Source organism: Equus asinus, chromosome 15 (genome assembly GCF_041296235.1).
Source record: "Equus asinus isolate D_3611 breed Donkey chromosome 15, EquAss-T2T_v2, whole genome shotgun sequence".
Classification (NCBI taxonomy): domain Eukaryota; kingdom Metazoa; phylum Chordata; class Mammalia; order Perissodactyla; family Equidae; genus Equus; species Equus asinus.
In genome coordinates, this window is record NC_091804.1 from 34,962,771 (window position 1) to 34,986,558 (window position 23,788).

The 23,788-nt window shown below is 55.7% G+C and overlaps 1 protein-coding gene across 5 annotated transcripts in view; it reads right to left on the bottom strand.

Annotated features, from left to right (window-relative positions):
- Nucleotides 1-23,163, bottom strand: part of ADA (adenosine deaminase) — a 28,012-nt gene extending 4,849 nt beyond the window's left edge. For 2 of the 5 annotated variants that reach the window (XM_070485979.1, XM_070485981.1), the window contains exons 1-5: nucleotides 22,999-23,153; nucleotides 12,630-12,691; nucleotides 6,833-6,955; nucleotides 1,970-2,113; nucleotides 582-697 (exon numbers count right to left, since the gene is read on the bottom strand). In XM_070485979.1, coding sequence (XP_070342080.1) covers nucleotides 582-697; nucleotides 1,970-2,113; nucleotides 6,833-6,955; nucleotides 12,630-12,691; nucleotides 22,999-23,031 — 478 coding nt within the window. In that variant the 5' untranslated portion in view covers nucleotides 23,032-23,153. Of the gene's footprint in view, nucleotides 1-581; nucleotides 698-1,969; nucleotides 2,114-6,832; nucleotides 6,956-12,629; nucleotides 12,692-16,428; nucleotides 16,677-20,355; nucleotides 20,496-22,998 lie in introns of those variants that run through there. The other 3 variants (XM_070485982.1, XM_070485980.1, XM_070485983.1) reach the window with 3 other exon arrangements.
- Nucleotides 23,164-23,788: the final 625 nt, after the last annotated feature.

Genomic DNA, 23,788 nt, shown 5'->3' on the forward strand with positions numbered 1-23,788 from the left:
TACATGCAAGTCGCCCCGTGCAAGTCGGCCCCAGAGGGGGCATTCACCCCTTGGTTCTCACTATTCCTCAGGGCGGAGAATGAGGTAAGTACAGCCACCTCCTGTGACAATGTGTATCTGAGGTCCAGAGAGGTGCTGTGACTTGCCCAAGGTCACACAGTAAGGCTCTGCACCTTGGAAGCTCAAGCCCTGGAGGTTTGATCAGTGTCTGTCACAAGGGAGACCCCTCAGAAATCCCGGAGATCAGACCTAGGATAAGGCCTGGCCCACAGGGTCTCAAGGGAGGACCGTGGGCTTAGATTTTTGCCTACTGTTCGGGCTCCTTTGGTTGGCAGCCTCCTTCAGGTCACGTGGCTGTCAGGCCCAGTCTCCCTGGGGAGAAGTCTCTGTTGCCAGGAAGTTCCGAGCCTGCCCAGGAGGGCTGTGATGGCCTCAGGAAGCCCCAAGGCCTGCGGATGGGCTCCAGGGATACCCTGGGGTGGCAGGGGCATGGGGAGACCAGGTTCAGCCCCGGTGCCAGGCCAGGAGGTTGGGGCCGTTGTCAGATGGGCAGCCCAGGGCAGGGCCAAGGTCATACTCACTGGGCTGGTGGCGCATGCAGCACAGGATGGAGCGCACCTTCACCCCAAAGTCTCGCTCTCCCTCCTGCAGGCCCTGGCTCACTAGGGCCACCACCTCGTCTGGGGTGACATCCCCTCTGTGGGGAGAAGAGTAGGGATGGGCCTGAGACAAAGAAAGGTGTAAAGGACAGCCCCAGGACGGGAACAGAGGATGGGAGGAGGGGGAGGAGGGGAGGGCTGGTAACATTAGACAAGGTCACGTGACCCTCCGATGCATGGAAGATGATGTCTTGTGGGAAGGGGAGCACAAGGGCTTTTCGAGGGAGAGGCACTCTCACTCGAGCAGAGCCTGCCTGCTCACTCACATCCCCACACTCTCCTCCTTCCCCAGCTGGACTACATTTCCCCGTCTCCTCCCCAATTCAGTGTGGCCACATGACCCAGCTGTGCGGTGACTGAGTGTGGACTCAAGGGATGTGTACCCCTTCTGAGCTTGGCCCCTGGAAACCCCAAACACTCCTTAACCCTCCCTCCCCCCTCTGAATGGCTGGGATAGAGATGAACTCCACGGTGACCTTGAGACCCACACATTATAGATTCAGCCCGAGCCCCAGAAGGAATGGAGAGTTGCCATCCACCCAGAATTGTTTGTTACCTGAGCAAGAATGTTATTTGTGGCTTATTTTCCTGGGGGTCGGGGGAGGAGGAAGAAGGGGTGGGGGAAGGGATGGAAAGGGGAGGAGGAGGAGGAGTCTTCCAGGAGAAGCCCCCTCCCCTTCTAACTTACTACCTCTGAGGAAAGAGGGAGGGAGATGGCCCCAAGCCCCAGCACACCCCCTTCCAGCTTCCTCGGAACTGCCTGGGCACTTCCAGACCCACAGTGGATGTCCCAGTGTGTGTGTTGGGGTGGGGTTGGGGGGTCAGACCCAGCCGTCCCCCCAGATGGAGAGCACCGCTAAGCTGGGGCCTGGTCTGATTCTCACTTGTCCACGTGTGTGAGTGTCATGGCTAGAAGGGGGACAGGGTGGTTGGGTGATAGCAGTTAGAGATCCCTGGGGTCCAGGCAGGGGGCAGGAATGGACCAGACTCACTTCAGCTACAGGTCACAGCAGGACCCCTGCAAGTCACTGGATAGGCAGGTTAATATTCTAGACTGCAGGCCTGAGTCCAGAACTAGGGGTGGCAAGACAGCCAAATGCTCTCGCCCAAGGTAAACCAGAAGCCCAGGGGAGGGATGGGAACTACATCTCTCACGACAGAGTTCAGCCCATCTTTCTGAGGACATGGACCAGATCGGGGGCAAAAGCAAAGTCTCGCTTGGGTCAGGCCTCCTGACTGTCCGTCCCTCAGGTCTCAGGTTGGACCACCCGGCCACAGCCTCGGCACCACCCGTCCAGGCGGTCACTCACTCGGCCTGGTTCCAGGGGATCGGCTCCACTTTAGAGTTGGCCAGCAGGTGTGGACTGTAGCGCACCTCCACATAGACCACGCCCTCCTTGGCCTTCATCTCGACAAACTCATAGGCAATCCTTTTGATAGCCTCCCGGGAACCCCTGGGAAGAGAAGAGAGCGATTGGGGACAACCTTCCCCAAGTCCCTTGGGAGCAGGAGGAGCCACAAGGCTGTCCCAACCTTTGGCAGATCAAACCCACTTCTGGCCCCTAATCGCTCATCCCCCAGCCCCAAGCTCTGGGCGGCCTCTGGAGAAGATCCTAGAAGCACAGCAAGTCCTGCCAGGTCTACTTCCAAACTACGTGCCAATTCTCACCCTTCCACCCTGGTCCTAACCACCTCCTAACTGGCCTCCCCATCTCCAAGATGGCCTCTGACTCTGCTCTCCACACAGCAGCCAGAGCAACCTCTGACATGTAAGCATACCGCTCCTCCACTCCGAACCCTAATGGCTCCCTACCACGGAGAGTACAATTCCAAACCCATGGCCCAGTGCACAGCCCTGCGTAATCTGGGCCTGCCACCCTGCCCCGCACCTTCCGTCTCACTCACTCCATGAGGCCACCAGAGCCTTCTTTCTGTCCAAGAACAGTCAGGCGTGTCCCCACGTCCAGGCCTCTGTGTTTGCAGCTACCCCCGCCTACATGCTCTTCCCCCAGATCATCCTGTCCTCCTTGCCTCCCTCACTTAGATGTCAGCTCTAGCCTCACCTCCTCAGAGAGGCCTTCCTGGACCACCTTAGCTTAAAATGGCCCCTCCATCACTCTCCCCCTCTTCCCGAGCTTTAGTTTTTCCTGTGGCCCTCATCACCACTGACATTACAGAGCACATGGGTTGCTTTACTGGCCGGTTTTCCATTTCCCCTGGCCTCCATGAGGCAAGGATCCCCCTGCCATCTGTCTCGTCATGGTTATGACCCCTGAGCTGAGAACAGAACCTAGGACATGGTGGCCACTCAAATATTTGTTGAGTGATGGATGTAGGCTGGCAGGGAAGAGAAAAGAGGAGGACACACCGAGGCAACAAAAACAAAAACAGACAAGTGGGATTGCACCAAACTAAAAAGCTTCTGTCCAGCAAAGAAACCCATCAAGAGTGAAAAGGCAACCTTTAGGGGAAAATATTTGCCAACCATCTATCAGATAAGGGGTTAGTATCCAAAATATATAAGGAACTCATATATCTCAATGGCAAAAAACCCCAAATAACCCAATTGAGAAATGGGGAAAGGACCTGAGAATAGACATTTCGTAAAAGACAAGACCCAGACACCACCAGCAATATGAGATGGTTTCCACATCATGAATGATCAGGGGATGCAAATCAAACCACAACATCCCCTCACACCTGTTAGAATGGCTATTATCAAAAAGACAGGAGACGGCAAGTGTGGGTGGGAATGTGGAGAAAAGGCGATCCTTGGGCACTGTTGGTAGGAATGTAAATTGGTGCAGCCACTATGTAAAACAGTATGGCGGTTCCTCAAAAAATTAAAAATAGAACTACCATACAATCTAGCAGTCCCACTCCTGGGTAAATACCCAAAGGAAATGAAATCAGGATCTTGAAGAGTTATCTGCACCCCCATGTTCACTGCAGTATTATTCACAACAGCCAAGACATGGAAACCCCTTAAGCATCTGTTGACAAATGAAGGGAAAAAGCAAATGTGATATGCAGACACACAGGAATATTACTTGGCCTTAAAGAAGAAAATCCTGCCATTTGCAACAACATGGACAGATGGAGGACATTATGCTAAGTGAAATAAGCCAGACATAGAAAGACAAACACTGCGTGATTTCACTTATATATGAAATCTCAAATAGTCAAACTCGTCAAAGCAGAAAGTAGGATAGTGGCCACCAGGGCCTGTGGGGAAAGGTTGGTCAAAGGGTACAAACTTTCAGTTACACAAGATGAGTAAGTTCTGGCGATCTGATGCACAGCATGATGACTCTGGCTAACAATACTGTATTGCCTACTTGAATTTGCTGAGAGGACAGATCTGCAGTGCTCTCAGCACACACACACTCACACAAAGGTAACCATGTGAGGTGACAGATGTCAGCTAGCCTGACTGTGATCATTTCACAGTTTGTATCTCTACCAAATCATCAAGTTGTACACTTTAAATATATATGGTTCCTATTTGTCAATTATACCCCAATGAGACTGAAAAAAAGAGAGAGAGAAAAAGACACAGATGGACAATGAAACTCTGAGATGGAAGACACCTGGGACTCAGACCTGAATCCTGGTTCCCATGTTTATCTGCTGTGTGACTCCTGGTCTGTTAGTCACCCTCTCTGACCCCTACATCAAAGGGTTATTGTGAGGACAAATGAATTAAAACTCATAAAACTCACTCAGGCCAGTGCTTGGAGCAGAGCAGACAAGTGCTCAAAGTATTTTAGTCACTATTTCTGCGTGTTGGCTCCAGAAGCCAGGTGCAAGTTAACCTGCAAGGGCTACTGTGAGTCTTGATCAAATGACAGTGGGCCGTGCCTAGCTGGAAGTTTCCACCGTGAAGAGGAGAGTGGAATTAGGTTACTAGGACGCAGAGTGTGTGAGGGAGGGTGTGCAAGCGCCCCGGGAGCCCTGCGCTGGGGAACTGGCCTCCCAGGAGGAGCGTCCTTGGAAGCCAGGGTGCCGCTGCTGATGCAGTTGAGGAGCTCCGGCCTCTCCTGCAAGGAAAGCCCTGAGGGCGGGGTCGGGGCCTGGACCCGGGTCTCAGCGCCGCTGCAGGGGAGCTGGCGCTCCTCTTCCTTCCCAGACATCTGGTGGCCCGACCTCCCCCACAGCTGTCCTAGGAACAGATGACACAGCAAACAAGGTGACAAGGAGCCCACAGTCTAGCAAGAGAGACAAGCAAGTAAACAAGTAAAATACAAAACAGACAGCAGGGCAGATGGTGCGAATTTCTATAGACACAAATACAGCAGGGGAGGGGGGGCAGCACAGCGGCTGGGAAGGCACTGCCATTTCCAGTAGTACAGCCAGGGAAGGCATTTGAGCAGAGATGTGAAGGAGGTGAGGAAGCGAGCCGTGGGGCATCTACCGGATCAGCATTCCAGGCAGAGGGAACAGCAAGTGCAGAGGACCCGAGGTCCGGGGTGCACTTGGTGTCCGAGATGTCACAGGAGGCTGATATGACTGGAGAGGGGCAAGCAAAGGGGTGAGTGGCAGGAGATGAGGGCTCTCATCTGACACCCGCGGATGGTGGCAAGCAGACAGGGAGGTCAGAACATCAGAGGCCGTGGCCTGAAGGCCAGGCAGCTCTGAAGATGACAACGTCTAACAGCCTGGCCAGCTTGGGCCTTCAGGGAGCTAGGCCTCTTCCATCTTGTGGCCAGAGAAACAGGAGCAGCCTTGCGGGTGGTGTGGGAGAGGCACCTCGGCCTGTACAGGATCCACCTGTACGTACGCTCTGGTAGGGGTGCTGGGGGAGAGGCAGCAGGGAGACACTCGCACGTGCTAGTGTCTCCTTACCAGGGGCAAGGATGGGGCAGTTGGTGCCTTCCACACTGTGCCCCAAAGATTCCTGCTAGCAAGAAGCCAGCAGCCTTGGCACACAATCGTCCTTCCCCAGGACTCGCCATACCTGTCCTGCCACTTATCTAGCCAACGGCCTCCATCTTCTCCACTGGTCCTCCAAACCCTTCCTCAGGCCTAAGCCCTCTGGACCGTATCACACCCTCTCCCCACAAGGCCCAGTCCACATTTCCACCTCCAGGCAGCCTTCCCTGACTGGTCCCAGCCCCTTAGCCTCTTCCCCCTCCTGAGCTCCTGCAGCACTGACTGCCAACGCCCGATGATTGCCTGCCTTGGGAAACTCTGCCTCGTGCCAGGAAGGGTGAGGTGGCACTGGGGCAAGAATCTGGGCTTCACCCCTTGCCAGCTTTGTGGTCTCGGGCAAGCTCCTTCACTTCCTTGAACCTTGGTTTCCTCCTCTGCAAACGAGCAGTGTGTCCACTTGGCAAGCCTTTTGACAACTACCAGAAGTATAATTCCGTGAGCTCTATACATATTACATTCTTCCATATGTAAGATATTCTGCGATTAAAAAATAGGACTGGGGCCGGCCCGGTGGCACAGTGGTTAAGTGCGCACCTTCCGCTTCGGCGGCCCGGGGTTTGCTGGTTTGGATCCCAGGAGTGGACATGGCACCACTTGGCAAGCCATGCTGTGGCAGGCGTCCCACATATAAAGTAGAGGAAGATGGGCACGGATGTTAGCTCAGGGCCAGTCTTCCTCAGCAAGAAGAAGAGGATTGGCAGTAGTTAGCTCAGGGCTAATCTTCCTCAAAAAAAAAAAAAAAAAAAGAAGAAGGACTAAGAGGTAACAGGAGAGAACTAGCGCCAGGCTGTCAATAAAGCGAGCCATCGTCTTCACAGTAAGAGGGGCTTGCTGAGGGCAGTGTCCTCTTCCCAGGCCTCAGAGGTAAGTAGGATCACCCATTGTCCCAATCAGCCCATTGTCGAGGTGAGGGAACTGAAGCCCAGAGAGGGAAAATGTGCCCGTCATCACAGGTATTTCACAGAAGAGTCTGATCCTAGGATCTGTGTTCTCAGCCCACGTTCTGTCACTTCTCTGTAGAAGTTGACAGAATCTCAGTCCATCACACCCACTTTCCAGAAGGGAAAACCAAGGCCCAAAGGCATGGAGAGATTTACACAAATACACACGATGGTGAGAAGCAGAGCTGGGGTGTCAGAGCCCTCTCCTCCCACAGGCTGAAGTGCAGGCCGGGGCTGGCAGCCTCCCACGGGCACAGGGGTCAACGCTGCCCTGGGGTGGGGGGAGAGGGGGTGACTCACGCAATGGCTGGCATGTAGCTGTCGAACTTGGCCAGGAAGCCTGGGAGGCTGAGCGGCTCATCCATGCCGATGGCGTTCTTCAGCCCCTCTGCTGTGTCAGCTGGGAGGGGGATCCCCCTCTTCCTGGGGATCAGACAATGTGGGTGGTGGGCTGCCCCGGGCAGGACCAGACAGACCCAGAGCCCAGCCTCCTCGGAAGACAAGGCAGGACACCAGGAGCTCTTCACCCAACCCCTCCCAGTGGGCAGATAGGAAAACCGAGACCCAGGGCGTACAGAACCAGGACCAGAATCCTTCCAGTGCTTCCCGTCCCCAAGACCATGACCAGCCAGCAAATCTCAAGGGGTCACACAGGGGTTAAATCCATTTGTGCGCATGAACACACACACAGACACACACACAGACACACACACACACACACACACACCTGGGGACGGGGAATGTGCCAGGATAAGTGCATGACTTCCTCCTCAGCCCCAGGTAGGGGGAGAGCCGCTGGTCCTCTGCCAGGTCAGGGGTTATCAGGGGCAATATCTGCAACATGTCATGCCCGGGGGGGGGCAGGGGCAGGGGCCAGACCTCCCTTCTCCGCCCTCCATCTGGCCGGCACATCACAGAGCCTTGCCTGGCCCAGCGTGCCAGGAGAGGGCCGGGTGAGCTGGCCGTCACCTCAGAGCTCTCTCCCCTCCCTGCCCACAGCCTCCCGCCTGCGGCTGGACTGCGGCCATCACACAGGAAGGACTTTCCCAGAACGGCCCTCTGGCCCAGAGCCCCTTCCCGCCATCAGCTCTCTGCCTACCCGAGCTAAGGCAGCAGGTGCGAGGCGGGGCTGGCTCCTGCTTCTGCACGCTCCACCCTGACTCACGGGTCACCCTGGGCCTCAGTTTCCCCACTTTTAAGATAAAGGGACAGGCAAAGAACACCTGACACAGAACAAGTGCTTCTACCATGAGGGACAAAAGGCAATGAAAGGGACTCTGAGGGAACAAACGATGAGAGAAGAGAAGACCCTAAAACACCCTCAAGAGGACGAGAAGACGCACATCCTTAAAACACCACTACCCCTTTTTCAAAAGGGGCATTCAGAGGCTAAGAAAGAACTCTTGGAAATTTAAAAGAATATGACAGCAACTGTCAGGATATAATAAAAGGAATGGAAAACAAAGGCGAGAAGATCCTCTAGCAAGTAGAAAAGACTAGAAGATAAAAAATAGGAGCAGACGGTTAAGAAAGTTAGAGGATTAAGTCAGGAGGTTCAAGCATCATGTTATCCAGAAGATGAGAAGACAGAAGGGAGGAAATCGCCAAAGAAATGGAAGTGTGACCAAATAGTGTTCAGGTCCTTGGATAGCTCCCTTATTAAAGTGCTAGGATGTTTCCCTGCATGAATACCTGTTCCCTGAGCCCCTAAAGCCCCTTCCCCTCTGGTGGCTCTAGGCCCTACAGGTGCTCAGCAGATACCACCAAGGGGTCACCCTGGTGCCTACCAGTCCGCCCGCTGTGGTCCCTCTCTGGCCCCCCGTCCCCGGGAGACACCATGGGGGAGATGGCGGCTCTGGTACCGTTCTGGCACCCAGAGGTCAGATGCTCAGTGCCCACAGCTGGCCACCCTGCCCCAGAGTTGCCCTCACGAGGCCGTCCCCAGGAACCATGGCCTCTGCAGAGCGTGCGCCAGTTGTTCAATACCACAGTTTGAATATCTTTCTGGGAGCCAGTGGGTGGAAGGCAGAGGAGGCGACACTGAGTCTCTGGCTGCCACACTGCCAACCATGGCGGCCACATCTGCCCTGGGCCCATTGTGCGTGATTCGCCCGATGGTCTTCTTCCAGTTCCCATGACCCCTTTGCTCCTGGTGGCGCTCTTCCTCTGACCATTGTCTTCCAGACTCTTTCTCTTCCTGCCCAGATGTCATCTCCTGTCATGGATTTCAACTGAGGATCCACAGGTCCCCACTTTCCAATTCTCTCCCTCTACACACCACCGTCTGAGGGCCTATGATGTGCTGGGCGCTGGATGGATGGCAGTGACTCAGACAGACCCGTGTGTCTGACCACCTCTGAAAGGCAGGGCACATGAGCCACCTCCCTCCCCCTCCCAGGCTCCACACTTCCAAATACAGCTCCTCCGTCCACGTAGCTGCCCAGACCAGAGATGGGGCCTCCCCCACACTCTGGCTCCCTTGCCCACCAACAGCCGGTCCCCAAATCCTATTTTACTTTCTAAATATTTCTCCCAACCTCTCTCAACAGCCACCAAGAAAGCTCTTTTCACCCCCCTCCCACCCCCCCCAGAGTGGCCTGGGGAGGTAACATTTAAGCAGGAGAGCTAGAGAGGGGAAGAGAGAAGGAGGGAGCAGGAAGAGGGTTCCAGGAAGGGGAAGAGCCTAGGCCAAGGGCTCCACAGACTCAGTGAGGGAATGGGAGGGCAGGCGGGGTCAGCGGTGGATGACGGGTCAAGGACCAGAGGGCGGGCTTCACAGGAGTGGGGACTTTATCCTGAAAGCACCAGGAAGCCACTCAAGGATTTTGCTCAGGGGAGCAGCATGAAAAAATTTACGAGCTCCTTCTGGCTGCCATGTGAGGGTCAGGTCAGAGGGAAACCAGAGCAGAAGATGGAGAGCTCCCACAGTGGTCCCACTAGGGGACAAACAGCACAGACTCTCCGTGCAGTGTGACACAGGCCTTGGCCTCCAGAAGCTGCTCAGACTAAGCCAGAACGCTCCTGCCTGGGGCCCAAAGTTGAGGCAGGAAGTTGTTGTTCTAGGGCCCTGGGTCCTGCTGCCACCACAGCCACTCACAGCAGCCGGGGCTCCTCCTGGGGCCAAGCTCAGTTCTTAGAGGGTGCCCTCTCTCCCAGTCAGCACAGCCACGCCCTGGGGCGCTGTCCAGCCCTTTGCCCGCCTTGGCAGGTAAGTTGTTCCGGTAGCATAACATCACAGTGGGCGATGCTCCTACAAGGAGCCCAGTGAGCAGGACGAGCTCAGGTTTTGGAGTTCAAAGTCCATCTCCCTCCTGTGGGTGCCATATCACCATGGGCAAGAGCTCTCCCCTCTGTGGACCGCCAGATCCTCTCAGGAAAAGGATTTCTTTTGGAGGGTGGAGAGAGAAACAGATGAGGCTACTTATGTGTCCTGGGAAAGATAGCTGACTCTGAAGCCAAACGGCCTGGGTTTGAATCCCAGCTCTGCTATAAAGGCTGTGTGACCTTCGGAAAGTTACCCAATCTCTCTGTTTACTAGGTCTAGCATGTTTGAGAAACACCCGGTGTGGCTAAGCAAAGAGTAGTAAAAGAGGTCAGAGAGTTAATGAGGGCTTTGTAGGACTTAGGGGCCACGTGCAGACTTTGGCTTTGACCCTGAGCAAGATGGGAGTGTGGGTGGGTTTTGAACAGAGGTGTGAGCTGATCAGACTGTGTTTTAAGACCATTGTTCTGACTACAGTAGTATAGGGATCGCAGATGGAGAAGGCCAGAGCGGACACCTGGAGACCAGTCAAGAGGCCACTGGAATAGCTCAGATGAGGGATGCTGGGGACTCAGGCCAGGGTGGTGACAGAGAGGAGCGAGTGACCAGATTCAGAATGTGCTTTGGAGAAACAGCCGACAGGGCGTGAAGGAGCTTGAGAAAGAGGAGGAAGAAGGCCCCGGGGAGGATGGAATCGCAGAGCTGAAGGAAGAAGAAACAAGTGAGAACAGTCAACTGAGGCAGAAAAAGGGCCACTGATTTGGCCCGGAGGCAGAGGGCTCAGAGGCCAGATGCCCCACCTTCCCTCCCAGCCCTGGCCCCACCCGGCGTCCTCCAGCGTGTTTATGGGTGTCCATATCTGAGTCTGGCCAACTCCCAGGTCCCCCTCCTGCTGACCTCGAGATCAAACTCCAGCTGGTGGCCACCCCCTCCTCCAGGGCCTAGACTGCTCCCCGGACACCGAGGCGACATGGAATAGGGGAAATCCAACCAGCCGCCCAGGCTGGCGTCTCCTTGCCCTCTTCCCTCCACCCCACCCCAGACATTCTGGCCTCTTGCTCCACTAATGAGTGCCCTATGACCCCCTAATGAGCACAGCAATTAGATCTCATCTTGGTGGCTAGCGACCTGCCCTAATGGCCTCATTAGGGGCCTGCAGCAAAGGTCAGTGGCTTGACATGTGCAAAGGACAGGCAGAGGGAAACCAATGGCTTCACCCCATTTAGCCAGAGCCATATGTTGTAGTTAATGCTATCATGGTCAAGAGACACTGATGGATCACTTAGCACGCTCAGCCCTGGGTAAGCATTTTTCCTACATGACTTCACCTTACCTCCAGCTGGCAGGGTAAGGGTCCAGGCATGGACTCAGGGTCACACCTGTGCTTACTGGACAAGTAGCCTCACCTATCAGGACTCAGTTTCTCATCCATAAAATGGGGAGAATTACAGACCTACCTCACAAGCTGTCGTGAGGACTCAGTTATGTTAACCCAGGTACAGCGCTTAAAGCGATGCTTGGCATGCAGTAAATGCTAATATTCTTATATAGTTAAACGGAAGTTAAATCAATTGTTGCTTCCTAGGGCAGAAAAAGGTCAGTGGAAGTACGATGAGATGGAGACAAGTGTTCTCGCCAGTACTCTCTCAGGGGCTTGGAAGAGATGCTCCCAGGAATTGGGGGCAAATTCCCAGGATTTCCCAATTCCCTTCTGAGGCTCACCGAGGGGATTCTGGCTTAGGGAGCAGAGCGTCCAAATCTGGGTCCAGAGCTGAGCTGCTCAAGGCAATGAGGGAGAGGTGGAGCCCTCCCAGCTCCAAACAAAATGAACGTTGGGTAAATACAGGAAGGACACCGTCTGCTGAGGGAGAGGCGGGGTGGAGTGGAGGAGGGGCCCCATCTCCCAGGTCAGCTCTGGAGGAAGGCCCTATTCTAATCCTCAAACTACCGAGGCCAAGGCCACAGCGAGGAAACAATGTGTCCAGATTTGAATCCAGATCCACTGGCCCCCAAAGTCCCTGTTCTTAAGTGCTGGACCTAAGAGAGGGGCCATGATGAGCCCTTGAGGTGGGGGAGGGAGGGGTGGATCTCCCTTACTGGGGGGCCCTGGGGACCCTTGGGCCCAGCAGCATCCACGAGAGCTGAGGCAGGAGGTGCCTTCTCATTTGGAAGATGAGGGGTTTGGGCCCAGAGAGGGGAGCCGGCTCTCTACGCCTCCCAGTAGGTTACCACCATGATGGTGCAGGAAGAGCTTCGGGGTCAGACCATGCGGGGTCACTGACCATCCTATTTCCTTGTCATGTGGCCTTGGGCAACTGCCTTCACTTCTGAGCCTGCTCTCTCCTCAGGGAGATGGAGACAGCAACACCTGCCTCCTCCAGGTGGGGAGGGATTAAATCGCTGACTCAAGGAGAGGGCCCGGCCCAGCACTGGGAGATGTTCAGCAAATGTGTACCAGAATCTTGTGTGGGGGTGTCACCTGCCACGAGCTCTTGACCAAGTCAAAAAACAGTGACCACTTCGGCTCTGGGAACTGCCTCCACGTGTGTGTACGTGTGCGCAGGTGTGCAAGGTGAGGCAAGCTCCTCCTGGCTCACCTGGCAGCTAGAGGACAAGAGTCCAAGGCACAGAAGGCAGAAGAATTGGGCTGTGGGTCTCCAGCTCAGGGCTGAGGTCCCCGTGTCCCCACACACCCCCTCTTCTGGCTGGGGGCTGGCTTGATCCCACAGGGATACAGGAAGGAGCACCGACCCTGGAATTCTCCAGAGGCTTCTTCGTCCAACTGTGGACCCCGCCCAAATCCTGGGGAGGAAGGCCTCTCATCCACGGACTCACCTGCCATAGTATAAGATGGTCTCGGGCCTGATGGCTCCATCCAGGTGGACATGCAGTTCCACCTGCAGGGGCAGAGGGAAGAGACAGATGAGAACACACACCTCCGTGAAGGCCTGAAGGACCCGTGAGAGGGTTCGTGTTAGTACAAACCATGATAACCACTGGTCACCACTTACAGGACGCTTCACATACACCACCAGACTCCTTACACACACCATCTCATGTGATCCTTGTCCGTAGGGTGGATTTAACTGTAATCTCTATCTTTCCTAGCTGAGAACAGTGAGGTTCAGAGAGGTTAACTAACTTGTCCAAGGCCACACAGCAAGCAAGTGATGGAAGCAGAAACCCAACCCAGTGCCTTTGCTCTCCACCACAGCTGCTAAGTGGCAGATGGGAATTCTAACCCCAGCCCATTTCTGAAGCTGGTGGTCTTAAACATGAGGCCAGCCATGGTCCCGTAGGAACTACAGAGCCCCCAGCCACCACACAGGCCGATGCTGCTCTCACCCAACTCACTCAACAAAATCCAACTTGAACAAAAAGGGTTGACCTGACTTCTTGGACTAGTGAATAACACAATGCAATTCAAAAATCAGGCTCCATTTTCAAAAGCAGGTGTTACTTAAGCATAGCTTACCAGGAATCAGTACCAGGCCACACAAGACCTCTCCAGTGCTCTAGAAACGGCATCAATCTGTGGCCAACTTAGCGATCACCTCCCACGTGCTCAGCCCCACGGGCACCACCCCGCACACAAAACCAAGAGTGTAAGCACAAGGACTGTGGAGACAATCCCGTCAGGCTTGGGCTCCCAGCTCTGCCCCTTCTCCTGCTGTGTGATCCTAGATAACACGCTTATCTCTCTGAACCTATTTCCTCAACTGAAAAGCAGCAGGAAAGACCACCTCCCTGTCCAAGAACAACTGCACGGCTTTAAAAAAACAGTGTAGTGGACACGCGTGGCCCACAGGAAACAGCCCGTTGTTTTCCGTGAGCTGTTAAGAGAAGCACAGCCGACACTAGGAGACAATGGGAAAGCGACTCTGCCATCCGCCCGTTCCAGGTCACGGAGGAAATGCTCCCCCGCCAGGGGGAGAGAGATCCAGAAAACTCTCAATTGACATCTCCCCCAGGGTGGTGCCTTCTCTGGAACTTGGGGACTTGGACAAGAAAGTGGCTGCCCTGGCTGGGGAGGTAGGGAGTGGTCAGGGAGCTGTTGGCCCAAGGGCATCCCGGGAGCACCTACAGAGCTGCCTCCTGCAGAGGAAACCCGGCCTGGGGCCAGGGACACGGCAGGAACAGAGCCACCCAGCCCTCCTATCAGCAGGACATCTGAGTAATCAGATCTCTCTGGAAGTCATCCAGCCAGCAAAGGACAGAGCAGCACGCTACCCAGACTCCCAGACTCGGAGTCAAGTTAGTTATGGATTCCCTGACAAAATGAGTTCAAGGCCCACCCAGCCAAATGTTTACTGGGTTCTCAAAAAATGCTCAGCATTGGGAGCACAGAAGCTTCCAGTCCAGGGAACTGCCGACCAGCTGTGTGACCTTGAAGAGGTGACCTCACCTCTCTGAACCTCCATTTTCGTATCCTTAACCTTCACATGGCCGTGGGTTGGATTCAGCCAGAGAGGCAGGGAAGCATTGTGGTTAGAGCTGGAATCTGACTCCTCCACTCACCCCTGGGGACAGTTACTTCACTTGCAGTGCTCCGGCGTCCTCATCTGTCCAATGGGGAGGACAACATGCTTTCCTCCTACGGCTCCTTGAGGCTTAACTGTGTTAACGCACAGTCACGCATCGCTTAACGATGCCAAGTCATTCCCACCTTAAAAACACACAATTCTCTTGACCCACCTCCGCCTCCACCTCCAGCCCCATCCTAGGCCCTTTCTCCCCCTTCAGGCGTAAAATTCTTGAAAGAATGAACTTTCTCCGTTTCCTTACCTCCACTTATTCCTTACCCTGCTCCGCTATAGGTCCTGCCCCCTTGGCCTCTCAATGGTTCCTTTAGGGCAGCCTTCTCAACCTTGGCTCCATGTGTTGTGCGTGCATGGATGCGTGTGTGTGTGTGTGCTACGCATGCACACATGTATTTTAAAGCAGCAGATAATTTAAAACAAAGCAAAACAAGGAACCTGGGCCCGGGCCCACCTCCAAGGATTATGATTTAATTGACCTGGGGTGGGCCCAGCGTGGATAACTTTCCAGAGCTTCCCGGAGGCTCCTAATGGGTAGCTGGGTTGCGAACCCCTGCCCCAGGGGTCCCAGCATCCTGTGGCCTTAGCCCCAGGGACATGTTTCTGCTCTCCTACCCTCCACCTCTGGCAGAAACCGACCGTATTCGTTTCCTGTAGCTGCCGAAACAAAATACCACACATCAGGTGACTTAAACCAGAACCATTTTCTCACAGTTCTGGAGGCTGGAAGTCCAAGATCAAGGTGTCGGCAGGGCCACATTCTGAGAACTGCGTCATTAGGCCATTTCATCACTGTGCAAACATCACAGAGTGCACTTACACCAACCTAGATGGCGGAGCCTACTACACACCCAGGCTCCATGGTCCCGACCTTACGGCACCGCCATCACCTACGTGGTCCATCATTGCCAGGAACGTTATGTGGCACGTGACTGTAGTGTGCTTAGACCAGTGCTTGACGTGTAGTAAATACTAAAGCCTCAACTCAGAATCCTTCATTCACCAAACTGTCGCGGCCCTGCTGGCGGTAGGAATGCAGAGGTAAGACAAAGGGACACAGTCCCCCTCCTGTGACGCCTACAGTCCAGAAAGGGAGACATGAAGTGTCACATTGATAAATGTACAATCACGAGCCAAGACAATCCCTCAGGATGTGCACACACGGTCCTGAGAGAGGTAACAAACAAAAGGACTGACCCAGCCAGCGGGCCAACAGTGGCTTCCCGAGAAAGCAGAGCTCGAGCTGAGATCGGAAGGATGGAGAGGGGCCAAGCGGGCAGAGGTGAGGCGGAGGCAGGAAGGACATCCCAGGCAGAGGGAGCAGCGTGTGCAAAGGTCGTGTGGTGGGAGAGGACGTGCGTGTGAGGAACTGAAGCACGGGTTCAGAGAAGGGAGGGCCGTGTGGGCCTCGAGGAGCAGGTGGGTTTTCTCCTGAGCATGCAGAGAAGCCACGACGAGGTGTGAAGCTGAAGAGGACGACTCGCAGTGAGACCAGAGAGGCTCCTGCGGGCAAGTTTAGGAGAGGTGACAGTGCCTCGGACCAGGGTGGCGAGGCGGATGTGGAAAAGCAGGTGGACAGGAGCGTCTAGGATGAAGCTTCAGGCTGGACCCGAGTGGACAGTGATTCCCACGCTGAGTCAGAGAACTCGGGAAGAAGACCCAGTGCAAAGGGCATCAGGAGGGGTGGGGTGCAGGGAGAGGCACGAGCAGTTACACAGGGATGCCTGTGAGACCTCCAAACGGAAAGGGAGGGAGCCAATGGACATGAGGGTTTGGAGCTCTCAGGGAGACTGAGGCTGGAGATGTAGCAAGAACATGGATGACCGAGGCTGTGGTCTCGAGTGAGCTCACCCAGGAGGGCATGTCGAGGAAAGGGCCTGGGACAAAGCCTTGACGAGCGCCAGCACCCCATGGCCTTACAGAGGAGAGGGAGCCCTGGGAAGAGTTGCCAGAGAGGCGGGAAGGAAACTGGAGCGTGTGGCGCGCAGAAGGCAAGGGGCCACCAGGTTTCAAGGAGGAGTGGCCCCCCGCGAGGTGTAGGCTGAATGGTAGCCCCCCAAAGACGTCTATGTCCCAATCCCCAGAACCTGAATTACCTTAGGAGGCAAAAGACGTGATTAAGAATCTCGAGAAGAGTTTATCCGGATTAGCTGGGTGGGCCCTGCATGCAATCTCCTGCCTCCTTATGAGGAGGGCAGGCTGTTTGAAACCCACACACACAAGAGGAAGCAGCAACGGGACAGGAGGCAGACTGGAGCGATGCTGCCAAGGAACGCCCAGAGTCCCGAGAAGCTGGAAGTGGCACCGAGTCGATTCTCCCCCAGAACCGTGGACTTGAGCCTTCAGAACCGACAGAAAATAAGTTTGTTGTTTTAAGCTGCTCAGGGTGTGGTCATTTGTTACAGCAGCTACAGGAAACAAATACCGTTGGTTCCTGCCAGGGGTGGAGGAGGAGGAGAGCAGAAACGTCCCTGGGGCTAAGGCCGCTGGGCACGGGGACCCCGGGAGGAGTTCTCCACCCAGAGGCCCATCAGGAGGCCTGGGGAAGCTTCACAAAGTTACCCATGCTTGGGTTCACCCCAGATCAATTAAATCACAATCCTTGGAGGTGGGCCTGGGGACATGTTTTTTTGTGGTGTTTGTTTTTTGGGGTTTTTTTTGAGGAAGATTAGCCTTGAGCTAACATCTGCTGCCAATTCTCCTCTTTTTGCTGAGGAAGACTGGCCCTGAGCTAACATCCATGCCCATCTTCCTCTACTTTATACGTGGGACGCCTACCACAGCATGGCTTGCCAAGCGGAGCCATGTCTGCACACGGGATCCAAACTGGTGAACCCTGGGCCGCCGAAGTGGAACGTGCGCACTTAACTGCTGCGCCACCAGCCAGCCCATTTGTTTTTTAAATAATCCACTTTAAAAATAAAAACAGGGGGCCAAGTTGAGAACCACTGCCCTAGAATCATTCCAGAGGCCGGAGGGGACAGAACCCACACTGGAGCAGGGTAAGAAAACGGAGCCAGTTCAGACCACTCTTTCAAGAATTTCACCCCTGAACGCGGAGAAGGAACCTGGGATGGGGCTGGAGGTGGGTGTGGGTCAAGAGAGCTGTGTCTCAAGGTGGGAATGACTTGAGCACGTTTAAACGTCGATGGGGAAGACGGAAGCTGGGTGAAGAGCTGCGTGACGTCACTGAGCAGCCAGGAGAAGTCAGAAGGTGAAAATCAAGCCTGGCGGCAGAGCCTCGGAGTAGGAAAGTCAGGCAATGAATCGGGGCGGTTGTCTCTGCTGCCCTGCCCTGCCCCCTGCAACTCGGTGGGCCTCCATGGCTCCTCCTGGCCAAAGCATTTAGATGCCAATGCCAGACTCCCCAGAGCCCTCTCTCCACTCTGGCACAGCGACTGGCAATGTTCAGGATGGTGTCACCCATCTGACTGGGTCCCCGAATGACTGAGGAAGAGAAACCCCACTGAAGGCCTGTGATGGGCACACGGTGTGAGGAAACGACGCCTACCTCAGCTGTTTGAGGCCCTGCGGATCTGGGAATGTTGGCTACCGCAGCGCACCGCAGCCTATCCCGCCGACAACAAGCAAACACACCTCTCTGAACTCATAGTTATAGATCATGCTGGGAAAATGCACCAAGTGTCATGAGAAAAAGAAAACATCCACAGAAGGGGGGCGATTTAGAAAGTGTGTCCAGAAAAGATCACTTTGAGAAGGAGACAAATAGAGGAAGAGTTAGTGTCAGGGAGAAGGAAGGAGGGAGAGAGAATGGTTCCAGGCAGAGGGAGCTGCACGTGCTAAGTGTCTGGATCAGGGAGCTGTGAGGGAAACGGCTCGAGCGCAGAGAATGAGGTTGGTGGCGAGAGATGAGGCCAGAGAGAAAGTCAGGGAGATCTCACGGGTCACACTTAAGGAATCCACTAGAGTTTTAAAATGGGGAGTCACCTTTTAAAAGCTTTTTCTGGCTGCTGTGTGGAGAATGGGTTGGAGGGAAGCCAGAGCAGAAGGCAGAGAGCTGAGGCGGCGGTGCAGAGGGAGACAAGGGTGACAGGGAGGCACAGTGGCGCCAGACACGGTAGGTGCTCAGTACAACGAGCTCAGCGGTGTGTGGCGCACCTGGGCAGACGGCAAGCACCTAGGACAGTGCCTGGCACAGCAAAAGTGCTCAGTAGGTGTTGAATGACCAAGTGTTGGTTTCCTCCTCTCCCTGTTAGCCGTCAGCAGTGCTGCGTCCTCTCCCTGCTCTGAGGAAGGGGCTGACCTACCCCCTCGGGCCTCGCAGAGAACCTGGTCAAGGCAGAGTAGCCAGGGTTTCTTGACCAGCCCCCATAACCTGGGCACCGCACTCAGAACCTGGATGAGCCATGGGGGCCCACTTTCAGGCAGATGTCCCCTCCCCTTCTCCGCCCTGCTCTTGGCAATGAGCTGGGCAGTGCTCTCATGCCCCTGTGGCCTCGCTGCAGACTTTTGGGGCGAGGTCAGAAGACAGAGCAGCCCCAGGGCTGACAAATTGTTTCAGCCACACCTCCTCCAGGAAGTCCTCTGTGGTCAGCCACCGGGGCTCCTGTAGCTCCGAGGTGCAGAGCTGAAGGGGCCCGCAGTCCCTTGGGGCCTCCTGCTGACTCAGGGCCTGACTGAGCTCTCAGCTGCCGCTGCTGTGAGCTTCCCCAGAGGTTTCAGGAAGGCAAGGTGAGTCTTCACCAAGGGGGACATCCTGCGTGGCAACAGCCTAGGAACTCAGCACAGTTATCCATTTTATAGAAGACTGAGGCTCGGAGAGATGAAGGAACTTGCCCTAGAGCCCGGTCAGTAAGCTGTTTGACCCTAAAGCCAGAGGCCACAATCGCACGCGATACACTCCCTTCCTCCTGCACATCAGTGCTGAGTCAGTGCTGCTCAAATCTAAGCAGACTGATGAGTAAACAGGTGGAGGATGTTGATGGATGGCAGCTAGCATTGGCGGGCCCCCTGCCCCCGGCCAGGCCTGCACTTGGTGTTTTACGTGGGGTGAATACGAGTATGATTCCCATTTTACAGCCGGGAAATTGAGGCACAGAGCAGTTAAGTAACTCACTCAAGCGCCCCCCAGCTGAAAAGTGGGCCCAGTCAGCCTGGCCCCAACTAGTTTCAGTTCCTTGCTGTTCTCCTTCCGTGGTCACAAGGACACCAGAGGTTCTTTCTTTCTCCATCCTGCTGCTCTGGGGCCTCAGAGCCCTAGGGGATGCGGGTGAACCTGCCCAACACTTGGGTCGGTACAGACTCAAACTTCACTCCTTCCCAAAGCCAGGCCCCGGGCCTACCCTCCCCTGCCCCAGGGGCACCCCCTAGGACAACTGGGCAAGTGGACAAGTTTCTCCCAGCTCACAGGGCCCCTTCCTGCCCGAGCCAAGCCCACCCTGAGGCCGGATGTGGAATCAGGAGGCTGGCTGGCCCCCCCGCCTCACTGTATGACCACAGACACCCCACTTCCATCACCCACTGCAGCCCGGGGGAGGGAATGTACACACCTGAGGGCCTGCTGCTTGCCAGCCAGTCAGCACATCGATTCCCCCGGGACCCCAGGACCTTGGTTTTATCAGCCTATTTCACAGAGAAGGGAGCTGGGGTTCAGGGAATTGTCCACCTGAGCTCTCAGCTGCTAAGAGCCAGGAAGGGATCCAGTCTCAGTCCATCTGAAGCCCAAGGCCACCCTGATTCTAACTCCTGCCCCCACACCCACCCCAAAGCGCAGTGGCAAATCAGCAAAGTTAACAGCTTCGACTTGAGTTTTAGGGAGATCTGGGTTCACATCAAGCTCTGCAAGCTCTGCTGCTTTCCGGCTGTGTGACTGGCAAGTTCCTTCCCCTCTCTGAGCCTCAGTTTCTTCATATGTAAATGAAGATGATAGGACCCACTTCAGAGGACGGTTGTGAGCAGTGAGGGAGTTAATATATGCAAAGCAATCAGAACAGCACCTGATTCGGAGCAAACATTCAAACATGAGAAAGAAGCAAGTACACTGGGACTTAGCTCCCACTCGCCTCTGCATCAGGAAGGGGCAGTTTTGAGACCCTGCGGTTCTGACCCGAGCCAGCTCACTCGCCAGTCCACAGCTTCGAGGCTCTCAGCTTTTGAGCAGCCTTGGGCAGGTCACTTCGCTTCTCCAGCTCAGTTCCCTCATCTGTAGATGAGATGAAGACATCTGCCTTGTTGAGCTGTCCAGAGGAATCCGTGAGATAAGTCACGGAAGGTGCCTGGTACCCACAAACACTCAGATGACAGCCACTGTTAGTACTGTTACAATAACAGACACGCGACAAGCACTGCCCTCCGTGACAAAGAACTCCTGATGCCTGCGGAGTTTTCCAGCCTTCCCTCCTGTGGAAACACGCTGATAAGGGCCATCCCTCTGTCCCTCTTTGTGCTTCCTCCAAGGCCCAACAGGTGCTCAGGAAGCATTTGATGGAATGACACAATCAAACCAGGTAGGCAGCTGCCTAGGGGCTTGCTACTCCAAGCGTGGTCCATGAACCAGCAGCATCAGCATCCTCTGGGAGCTTGTTAGAAGTGCAGCATCTTAGGCCCCACCCAGACCTCCTGACTCACAGTGTGAACAGTAACAGAAGTCAGGTGATTTGAGTACACATAAGGTCCGGAAAGCACGGCCCCGCTCTGCCTTCTTAAAGCTGGCCAGGTCCTGGGCCTCACCTGGTGGTCAGTATGAGAAGCCAGAGAGCCCAGCAGAGGCTCCTGTCCCAGAGGCCTGCACCTGGGGCTCTGGCATCTCCACGGCCCCAAAGGCTTCTGCAGAGGCAGTTCAGGGAAGCTGGTTAGGGGCACGGCATTTCTGAAGCCAGCCTCCCTGGGCTCAGCTGGGCCACTTCCTAGCTGTGATCTTGGGTCTAGTTAACCTCTCTGTGCCTCTGTTTCTTCATCTATAAAATGAGATGACATCAGTTACCTTGCAGAGTCACTGCTAGGATCAAGTGAATTAATGCAGGTAACGTGTTCAGAATGGTGCCTGGCACAGAGCAATAACTCGGTAAGCCCCAGCTATCAATACTAATATCCTCATTATTATCTGCTCCACCCACGGGAGGGCAAGGAGCTGGCTCTGGTTACAGGGGCTCCGAGATTCATGCTCCTGCTGGCTTCCCCTACCAGCTCAGGCACGTTCCTGCCTCATGATAATATAAAAGTTATCACACCTCACGTGCACAGCGGGTATCCTGGCAAGCATCAACCATAACTTCCAGACCCTCCCACAAGCAGGTGGGGCTCATTTCCCAGGGGTGGGAGCTGAGGCCCAGAGAGCAGAAGCATCTGCCACCTTGAGTCAGAGGAGAAGATTGGGTGAAGCCAAAAAAATGGGGATAATAGTCCCTCCCTCGTGGGGCTATTATAAACGTGTTGCAAGGATCAAATTGGCGTATACAGCAAGTTCTACAGAAGTGTTGCTTTTTACCTTCATAACTCCCATTTCATTCCCAATCAAGGGGCTTTGTCTGCTGTCTTAGGATTCATATCAGGGTAAGATGCTTCCCCAGCCCAAAGGCAGAGAGAATTCAAAAGCATTAAAAAAAAAAAAAAAGCCTTCAAAGCGAAGAGGCACTAATGTCCGGGCACGGGGCATCCAGACGGGGTGTGGAGGAGGCATGAGGTCGGGGCAGGAGTGCTGCCCTCACACTTGAAACATCTGGCAGGGAGTAGCTGAACATCTGCCCTGTGGTGGGGGCATCAGCAGTGGGGGCCAGGGCTTACTCCACAGAGCGTCCCCTCTCTTCCCCTCCAACTCACACACAGGCTTGTCACCAACACTTTGTAGTAGCCATCATCATCCCTCACATCTGTCTCTCGGAGAGGGAAGCTGAGGCCGACTGAAGCTCACTCCTTCCCAAGCCCCCCAGCTGTCTCAAACCCCACTAGCTGATTCACTCTGCTGGGTGGATTCCTGGGTCCCCCCCCTCCCTGGGCTGAATCCCAGTGCTCCCAAGCTCGCCAAGTGGGCCCGGACCCTCCCTGACTGCACCATTCCCAAGGCACCACAGCTGGTGGGAGGAGGGACAGGAAGTTATCCCCCAGAGCCAGCAGCTGTGGCTTAGCCCCAAGTGAACTCTACCAGGGCCCAGGGCCCACCCAGCCCCTCTGCCCCTAGCGTGGAGAGAGGGGGCCCTGCTCCCCACCCTCCCCTCCCCGGCATGGCTCATGATTCTTGGGCACATCCAACAGTGTGGGCTCTTCCCCGCTTATGAAGCAATCACAGTGTTGGAGTCTAAACCTGTTACTGTTCACTGAGCGCTCAGGATGCCTTGTCTACAACACTAAGTGCCTAGAGGTGTGGACACTGGGCCCCATTTTACAGGTGCGGTTCAGAGAAGTCAAGCCCCATGCCTAGGCTCACACAGCTGCTCAGGGCAGGGCTGGAAGCCCATTTGAGAGATCTATCTAGTGAAACTGAAACCCACATGGTCTAAGTCAGGGGCAGAAGCAGAACTCGGAGGCCAGCTAGGGGCGCCCCGGATTCAGGACCCTCCCTGCCTCGTTGGCTCTCGTTCGACAGCCTGGAGGCGGGCAAGGGCCTGAACTAACGGAAGGAAGCGCCTGCAGGGGCCCACTTCACCCCTGGGCCCGCCAGCCAGACAAGGAAGCAGACCCCCGGACCCCGAGGCCCCGCCCCCGCTCACTTTGGGCTTGTCGAAAGCCGGCGTCGGGGTCATGGTGCCAGGTGTGCGCGGCGGCGCTGCGCTCTCCGCCGGAGGCCGAAGGTCCCTGCACGGTGGGTGGCCGGAACGCTTCCCGGGCGGCCCGCCACGCTCCTCTTAACCGGGCCCGGCCCCGCCCCCGGGCCCGCCCCGGGCCCGCCCCTCCCGAAGCCCCCGCCCCGCCGTGCCCAGCTGCGCTTTCCTGCAATTCCCGCCCAGCACCCGGGACAAACCCAAGTTCTCTCCGGGCCGTGGTCAGCCCGAAAACCCCGGCCCGGGACGCGGACTTGCAGCCACCTGTGAGCTCAGGCTGCAGCCGTCCGGCCGGGCCCTGCCTCCGGCCTGGCCCCTGAAGCCCGCTCACGCTGCTGCCCCCGCGCCTGCTGCGTGCCAGGCCCGCGCTGGGAACCTGCGCGCATCACAAACCTCGTGGGGCTTGCACTCTACTGGGCGAGTCACACGCTCCACACCTAATCACACAACACAAATGTGTAATTAGGGAGCTTTAATGGGGACCAGCCGGGGCCTGCAGATCGGGGGAAGGCTTCTCTGAGGACTTGAAGGAGTTTCCCGGCGAAGGGGGTTGGGGCGGGTGGGGGTGGAGTGGAAGAGGGCAGCCCGGGTGGAGAGGCCATCCTATGTGAGACCCCAGGAGATGGGGAATGCAAGCAGGGGACGGGGGCACAGCAAATCCCCTCCTAGGCATTTACCCTCGAGAAACCTGAGCCCCTGCAGCCAGAGAGCATCTTGGAGAATGTTCACGCAATGCTGT